This window comes from Passer montanus, unplaced genomic scaffold, assembly GCF_014805655.1.
Source record: "Passer montanus isolate IOZ18808 unplaced genomic scaffold, ASM1480565v1 scaffold5, whole genome shotgun sequence".
NCBI lineage: Eukaryota > Metazoa > Chordata > Aves > Passeriformes > Passeridae > Passer > Passer montanus.
Genome location: NW_024369929.1, coordinates 4,717,367 through 4,733,987, shown reverse-complemented (window position 1 = coordinate 4,733,987; position 16,621 = coordinate 4,717,367). Strand labels below are relative to the sequence as shown.

Below are 16,621 nucleotides of genomic sequence, written 5' to 3'. Positions count from 1 at the left end.
AGGTTACTGCAGAATTCAAATTGTACCTCATGGAACTTTAAGCCTTTGGCTTTTTTAAACAACAATAATGAAGTGTTATTTCCTAAGGCTTGACAGAAACCCTCTGTGCTTTTAATACTTTGTGCACCTGTAACTCTGGGTATTTTCTACTGATAACTTACTGAAATGTAAAGGAAGATTAAATTAATTAAAAATACATGATGCATTTAAATTTCTTTTCATTCCTGATATAGCAGGTTCTGGGACCTGTTCAGGTGTTATTTTATGGTGCAGTAGTCTGGACTTCTAAAACCTAGAACTAACTACTTATTTCAGTATGTCTGAGTAATAGACATGCTGAATATCTGTCTTTCCACAGTCCCAATTTTACAGAAGAAATTTGCACTTCAAGAGTTCAGTGGTCTTTTTTGTTTGGTTGGCTTTTTAGAAAACATTTGGAATACAAAATGTAACTCCTCTCTTTGAAGATTTTTAGCAAGTCACAGTTAAGATAATTTCTGATTTGTTTGTATTATTTTGGGGGGTTTTGTGGAGATTTTTATTAGTTTGGACAGTCTGAATTTGGTCTGATGTTAACAAAATAGTAACTTTGATCATATCATTGCTTATTTGTACTGTCTGTTTTAGAAGTCCTGATAATGATGATGCAACAAAGAGGAAAGTAAACTTGGTTTTTGAGAAAATTCAGACTTTAAAGTCGAGAGCTGCTGGAAAGACACAGGTGAAGAATTTTTAATTTGCTTTGGCTTGTTTCAAAGTGGTGCAGTATTCAGACAGAGCCTTAAGAATCTGAATCCCCTTACTGGCTTTTACTAGGCTATTCATGTAGTCCCTCAGGAATATAGCTTAATTTTGATGGCATGAGAAGGATGAAATGCTTATTGTCTGTTATTTTATTCTGGGGTATAACTAGTGAAAATGAATTTTTTTTTCTTCATATTCTTAATCTAGATGTGCTTTTTCAGAAGATTTTAAATGTAGTTGCTTACAGCACAGTTAACCTTTTAAAGAAATCTCTTAGTATTTGAGAAGGAGCTTGGAGCAATGAAGAAAAATATTAGACACATTCATATATAATTTCTTGGGTAAAGATAAAATTTATTTGCAGAGATAAATGTTAATCTTTTGATTGCAGTGAGACAGATATAGCATGAGAGACTCATGTAGCTTTTGTTATTAATGACAGCATTATTTATTTGCAAAATAAATCCTAGGAAGTTACATAAAAAATGTATATGAAAACTTGTCTTAATGTATGAGCATGCTTTCTTTTGATATCTATTTTTCATAATTAGAGATATCTCAGTGAAATTGACCCAAAGTTCACATGATTTGAGTCATATGTTGCCTAATTTGAATTTTTCTTTACATTTCTATGTTTTCTGTTTTATTGTCAACATGCCTTGAGCAATTTCCAAGAAGTTTTATGAAAACCAAATCATGGTTCCTTTGAAAATCTTACCTTGTCCTGACCCATATGAAAAATCCCCAGTGAGCTCAAGCAGTTGATGCCACGCTTTGTTATTCTTGCTTGTAGCTTTGCTTGAGATTTAAAAAAAAAAGAAACTATTCTCAAAGAACATCTTGGCTTTGTGGGAATAAATGTCTCTATTTAATTGTAGGTTTCGGATTCTTCGGCTGAAGTGAAAGCATTGGTGGAACAAAAAGCAGAACTTGAAAGGAAAGTGGAAGAGTTAGAGAAAAAACTGGATCTGGAAGTTAGGGTACACCACTTTATTCTTATAAAGCTTCTGATTATTTCAAATACACTGTTTAAAATAAGTGACAACTGATCCTCCAGCTAAATACCTTTTGCTTCATATTCTTCTTAATCCAGATATACCTGTGCTTTTTCAGAAGACTTTTTATTTAAGGGGTGGTTGGTCACAGCATTGTTATCCTTTGTAACAAATCTGTTCTTGGTATTTGAGAGGGAGTTTGGAGCAGTGAATAAAAGTGTTAAGCACATGCACAATGCACTTCTTGGGTATCTGCTAAGGTAAATGTTAATCCGTTGATTGCAGTGAGACAGACATAGAGTGAGAGACAAACTGTATTAATCATGTAGCTGCTGTCTATTATTTTGCCTAACTTTTGGTGTACAAAATTCAGAATCAGCAAAATTCCAGAGAAGAGAGAGATGCTACACGAGCGAGTCTGAAAGATCTTCAGTTGCAGCTTGATCAAAGTACATGTGAAAAGGAAGCCTTAAAAAAGCAGTTGGAAGAAAACGAGAAGGAACTCAGGCAAAACCTGGAGGAGTGAGTTAATTCTAGCAAAGTTATCATTGAAATTTTACCTTTTCATAAACTTTTTAGATTAAAAGTACATGTGTCTCCAGAATATGTTGATGGAACTAGACAAGTGACATTTGTTACTGTAGGAAATGTTTCTACCATTTAAGAGTCATGTCTTTAGACTATCTGGAAGGAAGAGAAAGATTACTGAATTTATAATCTTCCTCTTAGTGCAAATTGCATTTAATATTTTACAGTCAAAATATATAGTTCAGGTCTTTGAAATGTAGAAACAGTTCAATGACTAGAGTACCTGTTCTGAAATAAAATGCAACTCCCCACTTAAAGACCTAGTTAGAAGGTTTCTCATTCTTACCCTTCTGACATTTAATTTTTCTGCCTCATTTTAGCCCATTCTCTTGTGGGCAACATGGGAATCTGTGTCTTTTTAGTACTTGAATGAACAAACTAGTATTTCTACAAGTTAAAAAACTCCTGTCTGATTTTTACTGATGAGGCTCTTTCAAGTGAAGATGGAGCAGGAAAAACACCAGACTGAGATCAGAGATCTTCAAGACCAGCTCTCTGAGATGCATGATGAACTGGATAATGCAAAACACACTGATGAAGGGGAGAAAGAGATTCTGATTGAGGTAAGTTGAGAAGTATCAGAAGGGGGATCAGAAAAATTGCATGAAAAGTGGAGACTAAGATACAGAAATACGTGCCTTTGCTTTTCCTCTGCTATTAATCCAAAACAATGTACCATTATTAGGGGTCCTAAGACGGCATGATAGCAACCTTAACCCTAAAAGGAATACAGAGTGTAAGTGCCATTGTTTTATGGAGCAGGAGAACAGGTATCTTAATGGTTGACAGACAGGTGAGTTATCCGCTCTTATCAGTCAGTTTTAGCAATTAGGAGTTGGGGTCAGAGCAGGGAAGATCAGTTTAAAAAAGATGTATGTATTATCAAAGCCAGATGAGATTCAGCTAAAAAAAATTAAAAGAACTCAAGAAAGCAGTCTCTAAATTGTTTACTTTCTGTTGGTGGGACCAGGGACAGAAGGGATGAGGCTGGAGAGGAGCAAAAGAGTTACTGTCACCTTGGGATGAAAGAGGAATTGGCTGGTTATACTGATATACTGATGATGAAATAGAGAACACAGCTTATTAAATTTGTTGATAAGGATGTGTAAGAGTATCAGTGCAGAAATATTAAAGATGTTTGCATGCAAGATCTGCTGAGTAGAATAACTACCTTGTTTTGTATGGGTGAGATTTGATTACTCTTAAATTACTGTCTTAAATCTCAGGCTGTAATTGAAAGCTGAAGAAAAGTAGGGAAATATCACAAATGATGATGATAGTACTGAAAAACATTACCTTTGAAGAAGGGCTTCAATCTGAATGGAGAAGTGAGGGAAGAGTCAAAAACACATCTTACAGAATGTTGCTGTAAAGGTGATAGTGATCAATTTTTCTGTGTTGTGTGGAGATAGAGTAAGAAATGACAGACTTAGCTCCAGAGATTTAAAGAAAGTGTTAGAAAAAGTTTCTCTTAATACTGTTAATTAAACAGAGGAAGATGGTGGCTGGGATGGTGATAGGATCCCTTCCATTGTAGGCTTTTCATGGCAGAGTAGGTGATGTGTGTCAGGAGTGGTTTAGATGTCCTCATCCTCCTTCAGTGCAGGGGAAGCCTGCATTCTTTTTGAATGTACAGTTATTCACAGTTGGAGAAGTACCAAATTAGAGAATTCTTGAAGCAGTACATTTTTCATTGTTTCTGTTATTCTCTGTTTCTATATGCATCTTTAGTCTTCAGATTCACTGACACTCCAGTTTCTTCCCACAGATTTGTAGAGGGGAAATAACTTCTAGGATTACCCTGGTGGGAGGAGGAAGGGGATAAAGACATGGACTTGGTTGGGAAGCACTTGTTTTGTCTTCAGCACTTGAAGAAGCAACTTTATTTATTCTTTCCAGTGGAAAAGAAAGCAAAGAATTATCACTGAGTTTGTTTCTCTTGCAGCTGGGGGAAAATGCTTTATCTTTGTTCTTATCTTCCTCCTTGCTAGTGAAAGCACAATGTAGGAGTGACTCCTGCATTATTTACAGATGGCATAACATATACCATTAAGATATTTTGATAGTTTTGCAGCATCAGATATGTTGACCTATTATGTAAAACATCAGCTATATGTTATACTTCTAATAATATTAGGGTTGAGCAAATTTTCAGCTTACTATAAAAGCTGTAAAAAATATGTCAGTCGTATGAAACCAACTTGTCCTTGGGGAGCTTAATTGCTTTCTTTCTGTGAGACATAAACAGAACATCCACAGGGGCTATTTGACACACAGTGTTTAATTTTGGGCTTTAGGAGCTGATGCAAATGAAGCAGAATCTGCAAGAAGTATTGATAGCAAAAGATCAACAAGAAGAGATTTTGAGAAAGAGAGAGAGAGAGCTCACAGCTTTGAAAGGAGCACTTAAAGAAGAGGTATCCAGCCATGACGCGGAGATGGACAAACTTAAAGAGCAACATGAAAAAGAATTGCTGGATCTACGACAGAGCCTGGAGAGAGCAACAGAGGTACATTAGTGCTAACAATTACCTCTATAGGGGAAGATTCTTCCTCTCTCAGATGCTGTATACCAGATGCTTTCAGATTCTCTTATTTTCTTAGCAAAATAGGCAAACATTTAGGCCAGGAGATTCTCGGTTGCTGAGATTTGTTTTATTTCATACACACCTCATGTTTTGATTGTTTGTCACAGCTGAAGCTGTGGTCCTTTCTTCAAGCACTTACTGCATTTGCTTAACTGCAAACTTTGAGGGAGAATGGGTGGGAGTATAGTGCAGAGAGCCATTTGCTTGTCCTGGGTTAAAGTGAGTCACCAAAACTTGAGAATGCCCTTGAAGAGCACCAGTGTGCTTTGCCTGTCATACTGTTAAAATATTTTCTAGTTCTCTGCAGTTCTTTGCAGGCCACTGTTCCTACATTCAGCTTCTTGTGTCATATCCTGTTCCCTGGTTGCATTGTTCCACCTTGCCCATTCAAATTCTCAATATCAGTGCAGTGTTTTGTGTTTAATTTTGTGTCCTTTTCATTTATTGAACTTACTCTTGTATACTGAATGGTCAAAGGATTGTGAGCACAAGAAAACAGCAGGGATTTGGATGTTTTGAATCAGACAGGAAGAAAACAGAACTGAAGGAATTGCCTCTTCAGCATCTGCAGGAAGTCTTTGTGAGAGGGAGAATAGGAACTGGTTTCAGTTGTGTGTATTTATTATTGTTTTCCAAAATATGTCCTTTGTTTTTCTTTATAGAGGAATTTTCTGTATAGAGACAGCAGGTAGAAACATATTGCAAGATTTTTTTGGTATGAGGACAATTCTCTTAAAGTTTTGAGCATTCTTTTTACAGTGAAGCTTTTTTGTATATTCCCTCATTTTATTTCTCAAATGTTTGAGAAAATTTCTGCAGGCAAACCATGCTTGCCCAGTATGTCAGAACTGCCAAGTTTTATGCTTAGAAATATCCATGCTAATTTATGTCTGTTACCTACACTGGTCTTAGGTGGCTTGTAGTTATCCTGCTGGTTGTGACCTAAAACATAACACAGAAAATTAAGGGAAAGTTAAGCTTGAAGCTGGAAAGAAGTTTCCAAAGCTTTATATGCTCTATGAGCATGTGGAAGATGCTGGATAGGTAATGTATTATTGAATTCTGACAAAAGATTATCCTTTTAAAGGTTTGTTTTAAATGTGCAATTTTCTTCAGAGGTTAGAAAATTTTATAAATGCTAGTTTGTTTATGCAGCCTAGGACTTGTACTAGAGGTTATTCAGCTTTGCTTAAATGTGTTGTTTCTCTTTGTTTTACATCATCATGAAGATATTTGACTTGTCTGAGCTGCATGAACTGAATTAGTTTTCTTCTTTGAGAAACAAGTAGAACATTTAAATTATCATTTTTATTACACAGTAATCGTAGTGACAGCTCAACCTCAATGAACCATCTTTTCAAAGTTAGTGCATGGTAATTTACTGTATTTCAATTATGGAGCTGTAATTACGACTGACAAGAAATGAAAGAGTAGTCTGTTTGGCATAACAATAACACAGTCTGGGAAATGGCTCTGTGACTGGGTTGCTGTGGCTTAGAGATATTTATAAATAGCATTTATTTACTTGCATGACATAGTCTATCTAATGGTAAATTTAATAACACGTACAAAAGTGAAATTTATTTGTTTAATGTTGGTCTAAGTACCAGTTCTTGTCCCATTTGAGTTGAAATTTTTGTTTTTATTTGAAGTAAAACTTTTAACATCTTTAATTGGGAGGTGGTGCTTCCTTTTGGTTTTGGGGTTTTTAAAAAATTTTGCTGGTATTTGTACTCAATGATTTCTTGAAGCACAGCATTATCTTTATGCCTGCTGGCTAAGATTTGTCGTTCAGTTTGATATGTCATTTATCAGAAGAGTATAACCATTCTCTGCAGGAAGTTTCCTGGCTGATCTGCTGTGGTCTTATATATATTGCTAATTGGTTAATAATTAATCTGAAATACCCAGGAGACATAAACAATTGAAGCTACTTGGCCTGGTAATTTAAAAAAAATATATATTACTGCCAGCTGAAAAAATTCATACCTGATGGCAGGACACAAGAAACCTACATCTAAGATTAGTGGGAAGGGCCATTGTGTTGTATTTTATGAGCAAAACTGGAGTCTAAATGCTGTAATAGTGGTTTCTCATACAAAAATGTGGCTATGGATGTGTGATACATCATGTTGTGTCAGGACCTCTATGTACAAGAGTTTGTACTCATGTTGCTTCTAAATCATCCAGATTGGTACAGTCAGTAAAGGTGTTTTGTGATATACAGGCTGTTAAGGAAGTTTTAGCATGGAGAAAGGAAGTAGTTTTTATGCCAGTGTTAAATCAACAGAATTTTCATCTGCTGGAGGTGTCAGATAGGCTGGCAAGTAATGTGCAGTGCATTTAGTCTGTGTGAATGCCACATAGATCTGTTTGCACATAATGTTAGAAACATACTCAAGGCTATCTGATAGAAGAACAGAGCAGGGTTGTTTGTCATCATGATTCTGTTCTCATGCTCACTAACATGCTGCTAGTTTGGGGTTTTTTTGTTGGGTTTTTATTGTTGTCATTATTTGTTTTCTGGTTCTTTTTAATAGAGAATTTGAAATAAAGTCACAAATATTAAGTTGTTCTTTTTCTTTGCTACACTTTACCATGTTAACTTATTTTTGTGTTATGTCTTTTGCTTGGGGTAGTATTGATATGGCTGGGACTGAAGAGTTTTGTTCTTCCATAACATACCTCAGTGGTATAATAATTGCCTTTAATTTAATAATAAATTTTAAAATTAATGTATTTCTGATTAAGAATATATTTCTCCATAACTGCAAGTGCTAGAACAGAGATTAATATGAATTCTACTCCAGTTTTAATGTAATAGAAAAAATTCTATTATTTAATCTGACTTGTCGTGGTTAACCATGAGTGCTCTGTCACTGTAGATGAAGTGCCATTGTTTCAGTAAAATTTGGAAATAGCTTTTGGAATGTAATGCTGCGGGTAAAAGGTTGTAGCACATTACAGCTAATACTGTTCTAATTCCGCTGAAATTGTATCAGCTCAGGAGGGCAGTTCCAAACTTCAAATTTTGTTGCACAGCACTTTAAATTTATATCTGTATTTAGAGAAGCTGGCTGAACGAATGATGTTGTTCAGAAAAAGCTGCAATCATCATGGTAGGAAGAGGCTTATCTAAGCCTGACCTTGACTGATTTATTTGGCATGTCATATGTCTGACCTTGTTCTCAGAATGATAATACAGACACTCAGAGTTTAGAGCTGATTAATTTATCAAGGCATTTAGGAATGCAATGAAGCTGATCGTGTTACCATTAACACGTGTGTGTGTTACATATGATTATGTTATAATTAAAGAGAAGAAGGAATTTTACCCGAGCAAATGTAGGAACAGCAATAGACAGTGGTTGCCTTCTGCACATGTTATGAACTAAAATGGTCCTCCTTTAAAATAAGAAAAAAAAGTATAAATCTCTGGTATTATACATGAGAAGAAGCTCTGGTTTTGATTTTTTTCCCATCTTGTTAATTTAGGTGAATCTAGCACAAACTGTAAAGACCTTTGAAATGAAAAGTAACTATTGAATTATTTTCTACCTAACCTTATAATATGATGTGTCTTCCTCAAAGCTAATAAAAATCTCCCATGTAGAGCAGAAACTTAAAAACTGGCTTAGCATTCCAAATGATACTGAGATATACTCTGTATGCCTTTTTTGTAGAAATGGCTTGGAATTAGTTGAAATATAAAATGAAACATAACTAAATCTAATATATTCTGAGAACCTGTTTTGGAATAATACTATACAGTGAACAGTGGTTACCCAAGTTACTCTGGGAAAAGTGAAGATGTAAGCGTGGAACATTGCAAAACCACTTTGGTATTTTAAGTGATTTAATGTATGTAACTGTAAAATTATATATATATCTGAAAAAACCCCAGTGCCTTGTTTCACACTGAAGTGAAATCTCAGGGCTATAAGGAATCATGCTAAAAACTCATGGGCCTGATAGCAGTAAAAGAAACAAATTATATAATAAGAATTACTTGGGCATGGAAACATCATATGTGCTCTTATCCATACATCCATAACTTATCTGAATCTGCATCCTGAATGCTGTGTCTGAGGCTGGTATGTTCACCTCAAGCAAGATACACAACAATTGAAAAAGATTTAGAGAAGGTAATCTAGGATTTGAAATGCCACAGTGGGTATTTTCTTTTCTGCCTGCCTGAGGCAGCTTTTGTCATGTTGAAATAACACTTTTTTGTTTCAGCTCTAGAAGCTGGTTAGTAACGGGTCTAAACTATGTACAGAGTCAAATGGTGGAATGAGTGGACCAAGTCAATGTTTCATCTTTCATGACCTAACCCTTCTCCCTCTTTCATTTTCTGCCCTTTTTAACCAGCTTTCTAAAAGCCTGGTGAGATTCTGATTGATTTTCAGTGTGGTACAAACACAGATGGAGTGGGGGAAAGAGAAGGAGGGTACACAGACAGAAGTATGATGGTGGAAGGAAAGCTGGAGACATTCCTTAAATAGGTATTGTTATTGGAAACACCTATTTTAGAACTGTATATGGAAAGTTTGGAAGACAGATTTAATTTGTTTTGCCCAACGTGTCTGTTCTGTGTGTGGAAAGGAAGTTGGTAATGGCATCATGCATGCTTTCAGGACCCATTTAATGAAGTACCAGACAAATTATAGAATATTAGTGTTGTCAACAAGAATATAAAATGCGCCTCTAAAGCACTCTGAATACGTAAGTTGGTGACTGTGTCTTTAAGTTCCATCTCCTCCAGTCCTTCATTTCTGTGCAGTTTACTCCTCCATTTATTTGGTGGATACCTGTGTAGGCTTGGGTGCAGTCAGTACCATGAAACTACAGCTAGTGGGTTTTATGCTGTATGTAGAGTCAAGAAAGCTTCTCAGCAAAATTGTCCTCCAAAGTTCTGTTTGAGTTGGATTGGACCACATCTATAGGATAATAAAAAAATAATCCTGTTTATCTGAAATAGTCATTTAACTATTGTGGACCTTCCTCTGCTAGGACTATTTCAGTAAGTCTGGGTTGGGAAGGGGGGTTGTTAGTGTGATTTTTCATTTTATTTGTTTCTGGAGCTTTGAGAGCTTGTACAGCCAGTTGCTTCTTTAATGCCGTCAGGAGAATCTCTAATCCTTGTTAGCAGAAGCCAGTTCACGTATTCAGGTGATTTTTCTCGTGACAGTGTGTGTTTATTTGTGTGTGTATGGGAAGTATTTGACTCTGTCAAACAGGAGGGAGCAATGTGAACAGAGAGTTAGTTAATATTTTACTCCAGTCTATCCAACAACTTCTGACCTTCAAAAGACTGTTAGTATAAGCCAATCTGAGTATGTCATGATACATAGCCAGGGGGATAACATGACATTGATGCAGGTACTGGTTGAGAGGTTAATACTTTCCTGGCCCTGGATTTTATAACTTATATAAATGTTAGGTCATGCCTGTATTGGAAAATTTTGTTTAATATGCTCTGTGTTAAAGAGGGCTGCATTCTCACTCTTCAAATGTAGGTATTTAAATCTTTCATTACACCTCATAAATGAAAACCTAAATGGTTTTGGAAGTAATATTAAATACATGGTACCATTTCAAGCAGTGAAAATGACCTTTTAAGAAAACAAACCTTTTCTCTAAGCTGTCACCAGTGAATTTTTAACGAGTTATAGAGTGGCTCTAGCTGGAATGAAATGAGAGACCAGTCTGACTTGCTTGTTAATTTGTGCACTTGCTTACTGAATAATCTCTCAAAGTACATCAGAGAATTTAAGCTGGTTGCAGTGTACCTTGCAAAGAGAGGGGAAAAAAAAAATCACTGACCCTTTTAATAGGTAACTAATAATAGTTAACTTTCAAAGGCATAGCCATGTGTTAAAGTTGGCTAGGCCTCAGTTTGAGATGATGGGAAGAATTAATATAATCAGTGTCAGGTAGAAAAACAGTAAGTGCAGCTATTTAGTCTTTTTTTTTTTTTCCAGAAGTTTTGTTGTTTTGTTCTTACCTTTTTTTGGAGAGTAGGTAGGATGGATTGGGTGGGTTGGTAGCCTAACACTCAATTTGTAAGGAATTTTGGTACTCCTTTTGTAGAGATACAAGATTTAATTATCCATGCTATCCTAGGGTTACTCTATTACTCATCCCAAGGCTTCCAGCTGCTTTAACAAATAGTGTCTGGGGTTAGAAGAATTGCCTAAAGGTGAACAGTGGGTAAAAATGCTGGAACTACAAGCAGAGGTACAAGCAGAAATAAAGACCTGTTATTTGCATTCATGAACTTTGAAAACTAGATGACTGTAGCTGAATAATACTGATTTCAGAAGCTCCCTTTACAGAAGTGCTAATAATGATTACAGTTAAAGAGTTGTCCCTATATGGAATACTCACTATTTGTGTTTTTCTTCCTCGGTTTCAGTCTTTGGGTGTAGAATGGTTTGGGGATTTTTTCTTTCTTTGGAAATCAACTGCATGTTACTATGGAAATCAGTGTCTAGTTTTATTTAAAATATTTTGTTTGTATACAAAAAGAAAAGGAAAAGACAATAGAAAGACATTTGAAATCTCCATCACTGCTATCCGCTCTGGATCATCTGAGGGAGCTGGGCAGATATGAATCCCTGAAGCTGCATGAAACTTCTTACATGTAGTTCAAGAACTTAAGCTAGTCCAGCATCAACCTAAAAAGATGAGTCCATGAGTCTTCAGAGCTGGTTTCAACAGCCAGTATCTTGATACCTGAAGTGTTCTACACCAGGAATCGAATGAAGTGAGCAGCAACACCATTTCCCTTTTTCAGAAGATTTTGCAAGATTGTCCTGTCATTTATTTAGATTGCACAATTATGAATACAAAAAAAAAAATTGAAAATCTGTTACTTTCATTTAAAAGCTCCAGTTTGTGCCCCAGCTCATTTTGAATGGAGATTTATTCCTCAAATATGGCTGTTAAAGAACAAACAGTTAGTTGGTTGAAACAGTTGTCACAGAATAACAGAATCAATTAGGTTGGAAAAGGCCTCTGACATGGAGTCCACCCTATGGCTGAACACCACAATGTCAGCAGGACCATGGCACCAAGTGGCACGTCCAGTCTTTGCTTAACCACCTACAGGGACAGTGGCTCCACCACCTCCCTGGGCAGCCCCTTCCAGTGTCTAATCATGATGGCTGAGAAGAAATTATTTCTGAAGTCAAACCTAAACCTGCCCTGGTGCAGCTTGAGGACACGTCCTGCTGTCCTGTCGCTGTTCCCTGGGAGAAGGGACCGACCCCACCCGGCTGCACCCTCCTGGCAGGGAGTTGGAGTGATAAGGTCACCCCTGAGCCTTCTCCTCTGCAGGCTGAGCCCCCAGCTCCCTGAGCCATTCCTCATCAGACTCATAGTCCAGACCCTTCCCCAGCTCTGAGCCCTTCTTTGGACCTGCTCCAGCCCCTCAGTGTCCATCCTGGACTGGCCAACCCAGACATGCAGTTCCTGATACTTGGTTGAACTGGATTCTGAAAAGAAATGTAAAGGTTTTTAGAAAAATTTGCTGACTGGCTGATCAACATTGGATTTAGCCAGAATGTAATGATTCTAATACATGGCAATGAGATACTTCCACACACTTTAAGTCTTCCTTTATTTTGTGAAAGGACTCTGAGGATACCATAGTGTGTAGTCACTGCCAAAGGGGAGTTTCACCAGCTGAAGTCAGCCAAAACTATTTTTTAATGATCAGTTACACAACTTCTCTCATGTCTTTGCCAATGCTGAGGGTGTGGTAAAAAAAAAAAAAAAAAAGGTGTGGAGCCACAGAATATTTTCTGCATTCCTATTCAAAAGTAATTTTTTTTGTATTCAGGTTTAAACGGAATGTTTCATTTACATCTCCAGGACCTTGATGGGTGTTCTGTCCAGTTTCTTTGGGTTTACAGAATAATCAGTGGTGGGAAAGATTTTGATGCCTTTTATACTATCTGTTCACTCCTTGCAACACAGTTCAGAGTAGAATGCTGTATAAATATATTTACTTGCTAAGGTTTCTGCAACATAGGAGTTGGAACAATATTTATTGCTTTATTTTAACTTGTAAGTTAAAATGACTAAATTTAATATGTTTAAAAATACTTCTGGATACATATATAAGTATATACAAGGACACAAACCCAAGCTTTATTAGATTAATTTATTGTCAGGCAAAACCCTGAAAGGAGCAGGATGAAAGGTGAGGGAAATGTGTTTTACTGCTGATGTTCCCTTCTGTGCTCCATAGGCCTAGAGCTGAAAATCAAATGCCACATGCATATAAATTCCAGCAGCTGGGACTGTGTGGCTCAGATAAGCAGACCCATGCTAGGTAAAACTTTATAGATCAGGTGTACGTGCCAAATCAAACAATACACACACATATATATGTATGTAAATATATGTGTGCTCACTTTCTTCTCATCTGCTAGGACTTAAGTGGAGCTTGCACGTACTGTTAAAAATCTTCTGGAGAAAGAATTATTGACATTTTTTCACAGATTTTTAATTCTTTTTCTCAACATTCCTTTTCCCTGACATCTTCTATGTAATGTTATTCCCTGTATTAAATACAGGAAAGAGGTAGTGAGATTGGTGTTGAGAGGATCCTTTAGTTTTGCATGTCTGAACTAAAGTACCAAGGTTAACATTGGTAGTATGAACTCCTTGATGTATTCAGGGTACAATTTTTGCTGATTTTAATTGCAACTGTGCAATTCTATGCAACTCAAATCTATGGAAACCAAGCCCCAGTGTCCCAAACACCAGGGAAGTTAAGGAGCATGTAGTTATTGATCCTCTGGAAAGATTTGGCTGAGTGACTTGCCTCAGGAGGTCTTTGGCAGAGAAAACAAGAGACTCCAGATTCTCTAGGGCTGGTTTTGGGTACCTTAGCTGTGAAACTGTCCTTTCTCTTTATTGCCTCACTGATTTCTGCTGTAAACTTTTAACATCTCAAGCTAATTGACTAATCCTTTAAGCTTTAGTATTGAAATGTATGAGAACTATTAAAAAGTCAGTGGTTATTGAACACCATGGATTATATTCTGCCATGTATGATCTATTTTTGTGGTCAGAAACAGATTTTTTTTAGTGCATCTTTCTTTAGGATTTGATAACTTGTTTTATTTGGTTTAAGTCCACTGCTGGACTAATAAGTAAAGTTACTGCATGTGTACTGTGGCACAATGACAACATCAAAATGCAGAAGCTTATCTTCAGTCAGTCACAGAGGACTTTGTATTGTGGGAACTTCTGTACAACTGTGTTTTCTTTCTTGTAGACAAACTTCTTTTTCTTTATTCTCAGCTTTTTATGGAAATTTGCAACCCATTTCCAGCTCCTTTTCCCTAATCTCTGTAGCTTAATGTTGCTGATAAGGTTTACATAGTCTTAATCAGAAGTTTAAACATGATCAAATTTGAGAAAGTATAATAAAATAAGGTGATATGAGTGTAGTTAAGAAGTCTTTGAATGATGTGGTTATTAAGAGAAAAGTATTGTTCCTTCAGAGATTGAGGAGATGAATATCTGAATGTAAAACAGTACAAATGTAGGGACTAGAAGGCACTGAATGCCCTGGAAGACAGAGCAAGGACAGGCAGATTGAACAGAAAGACAAAACAAACGCAAGTAAATAAGCATAATAAGCAAAACGCTATAGGGTATTTACTTACATAAATATAGTTCTGTAATACAATACAGTGAATAGTAACAATAAGAAGTTGGTTTACTAAAACATGCTGCCACAACTAGTAAGCGGGACTAAAAAGAAATAAACATTTTCTGTATCATAGGGAAGAATCTGCAAAATTGAGATTCACATATGTTAATTTTAAGATCCAAAAGAGCCCACTTCAATTTTTAATAAAATTGGGCCCCCCCTCCCGTTTTTTGAGGGGCTTGATATTTTGCAGAGGTGTTTTTTTTTTTTTTTTGTTTTTTTTGTTTTTTTTCTTCTTTGTGTGGCAAATATGTCTGAATATACAGTATTTCATTCCAGGTTTTGTTGACAAGAATCTTGTTTAACCAGTTTTGTCTGTTTTGTGCTCTGTATGTTTATGTGCATAATCTCCTTTAAACTTTCTGAAGAGACTGATCCACAGTTCTTTGAACTAAAGTTCTTATATTAACAATGTCTGTTAATGTTTTATATTCAACTTAAATCATTACTTTATGACCTTCACCTAGTTCTGTTACCATGGGTTAAATTATATAAACTTAGTTAAAATAATTGCCAAAACTTTTCCAACATCCCCAAATAAATAAATAAATGTAAAGGATTTATGAATGGGCACCAACAGGAGTCATTAATTGATGTCGTGTCATTAAGCCTTGAGGACCATTAGTTAACTTAACTCACACTATTTATATGCAGCAAAGTCACATGTGGACTGAGGGAGATGGATCCACAGCACAGTCTCTCCCTGTCTGGCTTTTTCCTCATTTGTACTTACTACCCCTTCAGTGTTCATTTTTCCTTCTTCTTTAGTCTTCATCACTCTAACTCGCTAGTTGAATGCTTTTGCAAACAGCCTTCAACTCCTTGTTTTGAATGTCAGCCAGTCCATGAATTTTCAGCGGAAACATGCATCCCTGCTCATGTAGGAGAGCCCCAGAGATTACCCCTGGCTGTTGGTAAATACTGTAGGACAGTATAACTGTCCTTGTTGTTGCCACATTCAGTTTTAGCCTATGAAGCACAGCAATATCCAGACTTTATCACCATACCTAGTAATTTCCCTGTCATTTCAATGCAGTGATTTTCATATCTTTTACTTCTATGTTTTGTTAGAGAAATCCTTTACAGAGTATAGTGAGCCATCCCTAATGGCAGTGTTGAATTGTACCTGTGGTCTGTACATGGTGATGTGCCTGCTGGCTGTGTGGGACTGCAGGAGCACACTGCCTGTGTGCAGGGGCTCACTGGCAAAGGACACACAATCCCTTTGTGCGTCAGCAGTGGCCCTGTATGATTTGACAGCTGCTGGCCTGAACCTTATGTAAGTGTTCAATATATGGACAGGGATCTCTGTCCACCAGGTTCTCTCCTAATGGTGTTGCTACAAGGTCTGTCAGAACTGCATTTCAGTGCTTGGATGCTTTGTGTATGCTCTGCAGTGATCCCTGGGCTTTTTGCTGTCATGTTCACGTGTCTTCCCAAGAGCAGGCCTGGAGGGGAGGTAGAAGGTGATGTGGGGTGCCAGAGGGGGCTAACAATGGAGAATACAAGGCAAGACCTGTGGAGACTTTTGATACCTTAACTTTCTGTGGTAATATGCTATAGGATATGGCATATATTGCCAAAAGTTTATAATCCAGAAACTTCATTTGTGCCAGTGAAGAAGCTCTGCATGAAGTTCTTAGTGCTCTAGGGAAAAATGAGTATGAACTTTTTACTGTATAAATCCACTGTGTAATTTGACTCTTGGAGAAATGATGCTATGTGTGCTTTTTCTTATACAAGAAACATCTAAACTGTATTTGTATAGCTTGACTTTGTTTAAACTTCACTATCAAATTGAAGATACTTTTGGATTGTTTTGTCTAGTATCCTCCTGAACAACATCCTTGGGGTGATCTTCCATGCCTTATGTGTGTAGTACAGTTGTGTAAAGTAAGCTGATAAGATAGATACTCCTGTGTTTCTTTTCAGTCTTGTCTGAAACAACTTGAAAAGATGTTGAAACAAGGTGA

The 16,621-nt window shown here is 36.6% G+C and overlaps 1 protein-coding gene across 6 annotated transcripts in view; it reads left to right on the top strand.

Moving 5' to 3' along the window:
- Positions 1–16,621, top strand: part of CGNL1 (cingulin like 1) — a 55,188-nt gene that overhangs the window by 17,071 nt on the left and 21,496 nt on the right. For all 6 annotated transcript variants that reach the window (XR_005629158.1, XM_039723391.1, XM_039723394.1 and 3 more), the window contains 5 exons: positions 628–721; positions 1,623–1,724; positions 2,113–2,261; positions 2,755–2,890; positions 4,625–4,837. Coding sequence is in view for 5 of the 6 variants with exons in the window: in XM_039723391.1 (XP_039579325.1) it covers positions 628–721; positions 1,623–1,724; positions 2,113–2,261; positions 2,755–2,890; positions 4,625–4,837 (694 nt within the window). In the remaining variant the exon portion in view is untranslated. The remainder of the gene's footprint in view (positions 1–627; positions 722–1,622; positions 1,725–2,112; positions 2,262–2,754; positions 2,891–4,624; positions 4,838–16,621) is intronic.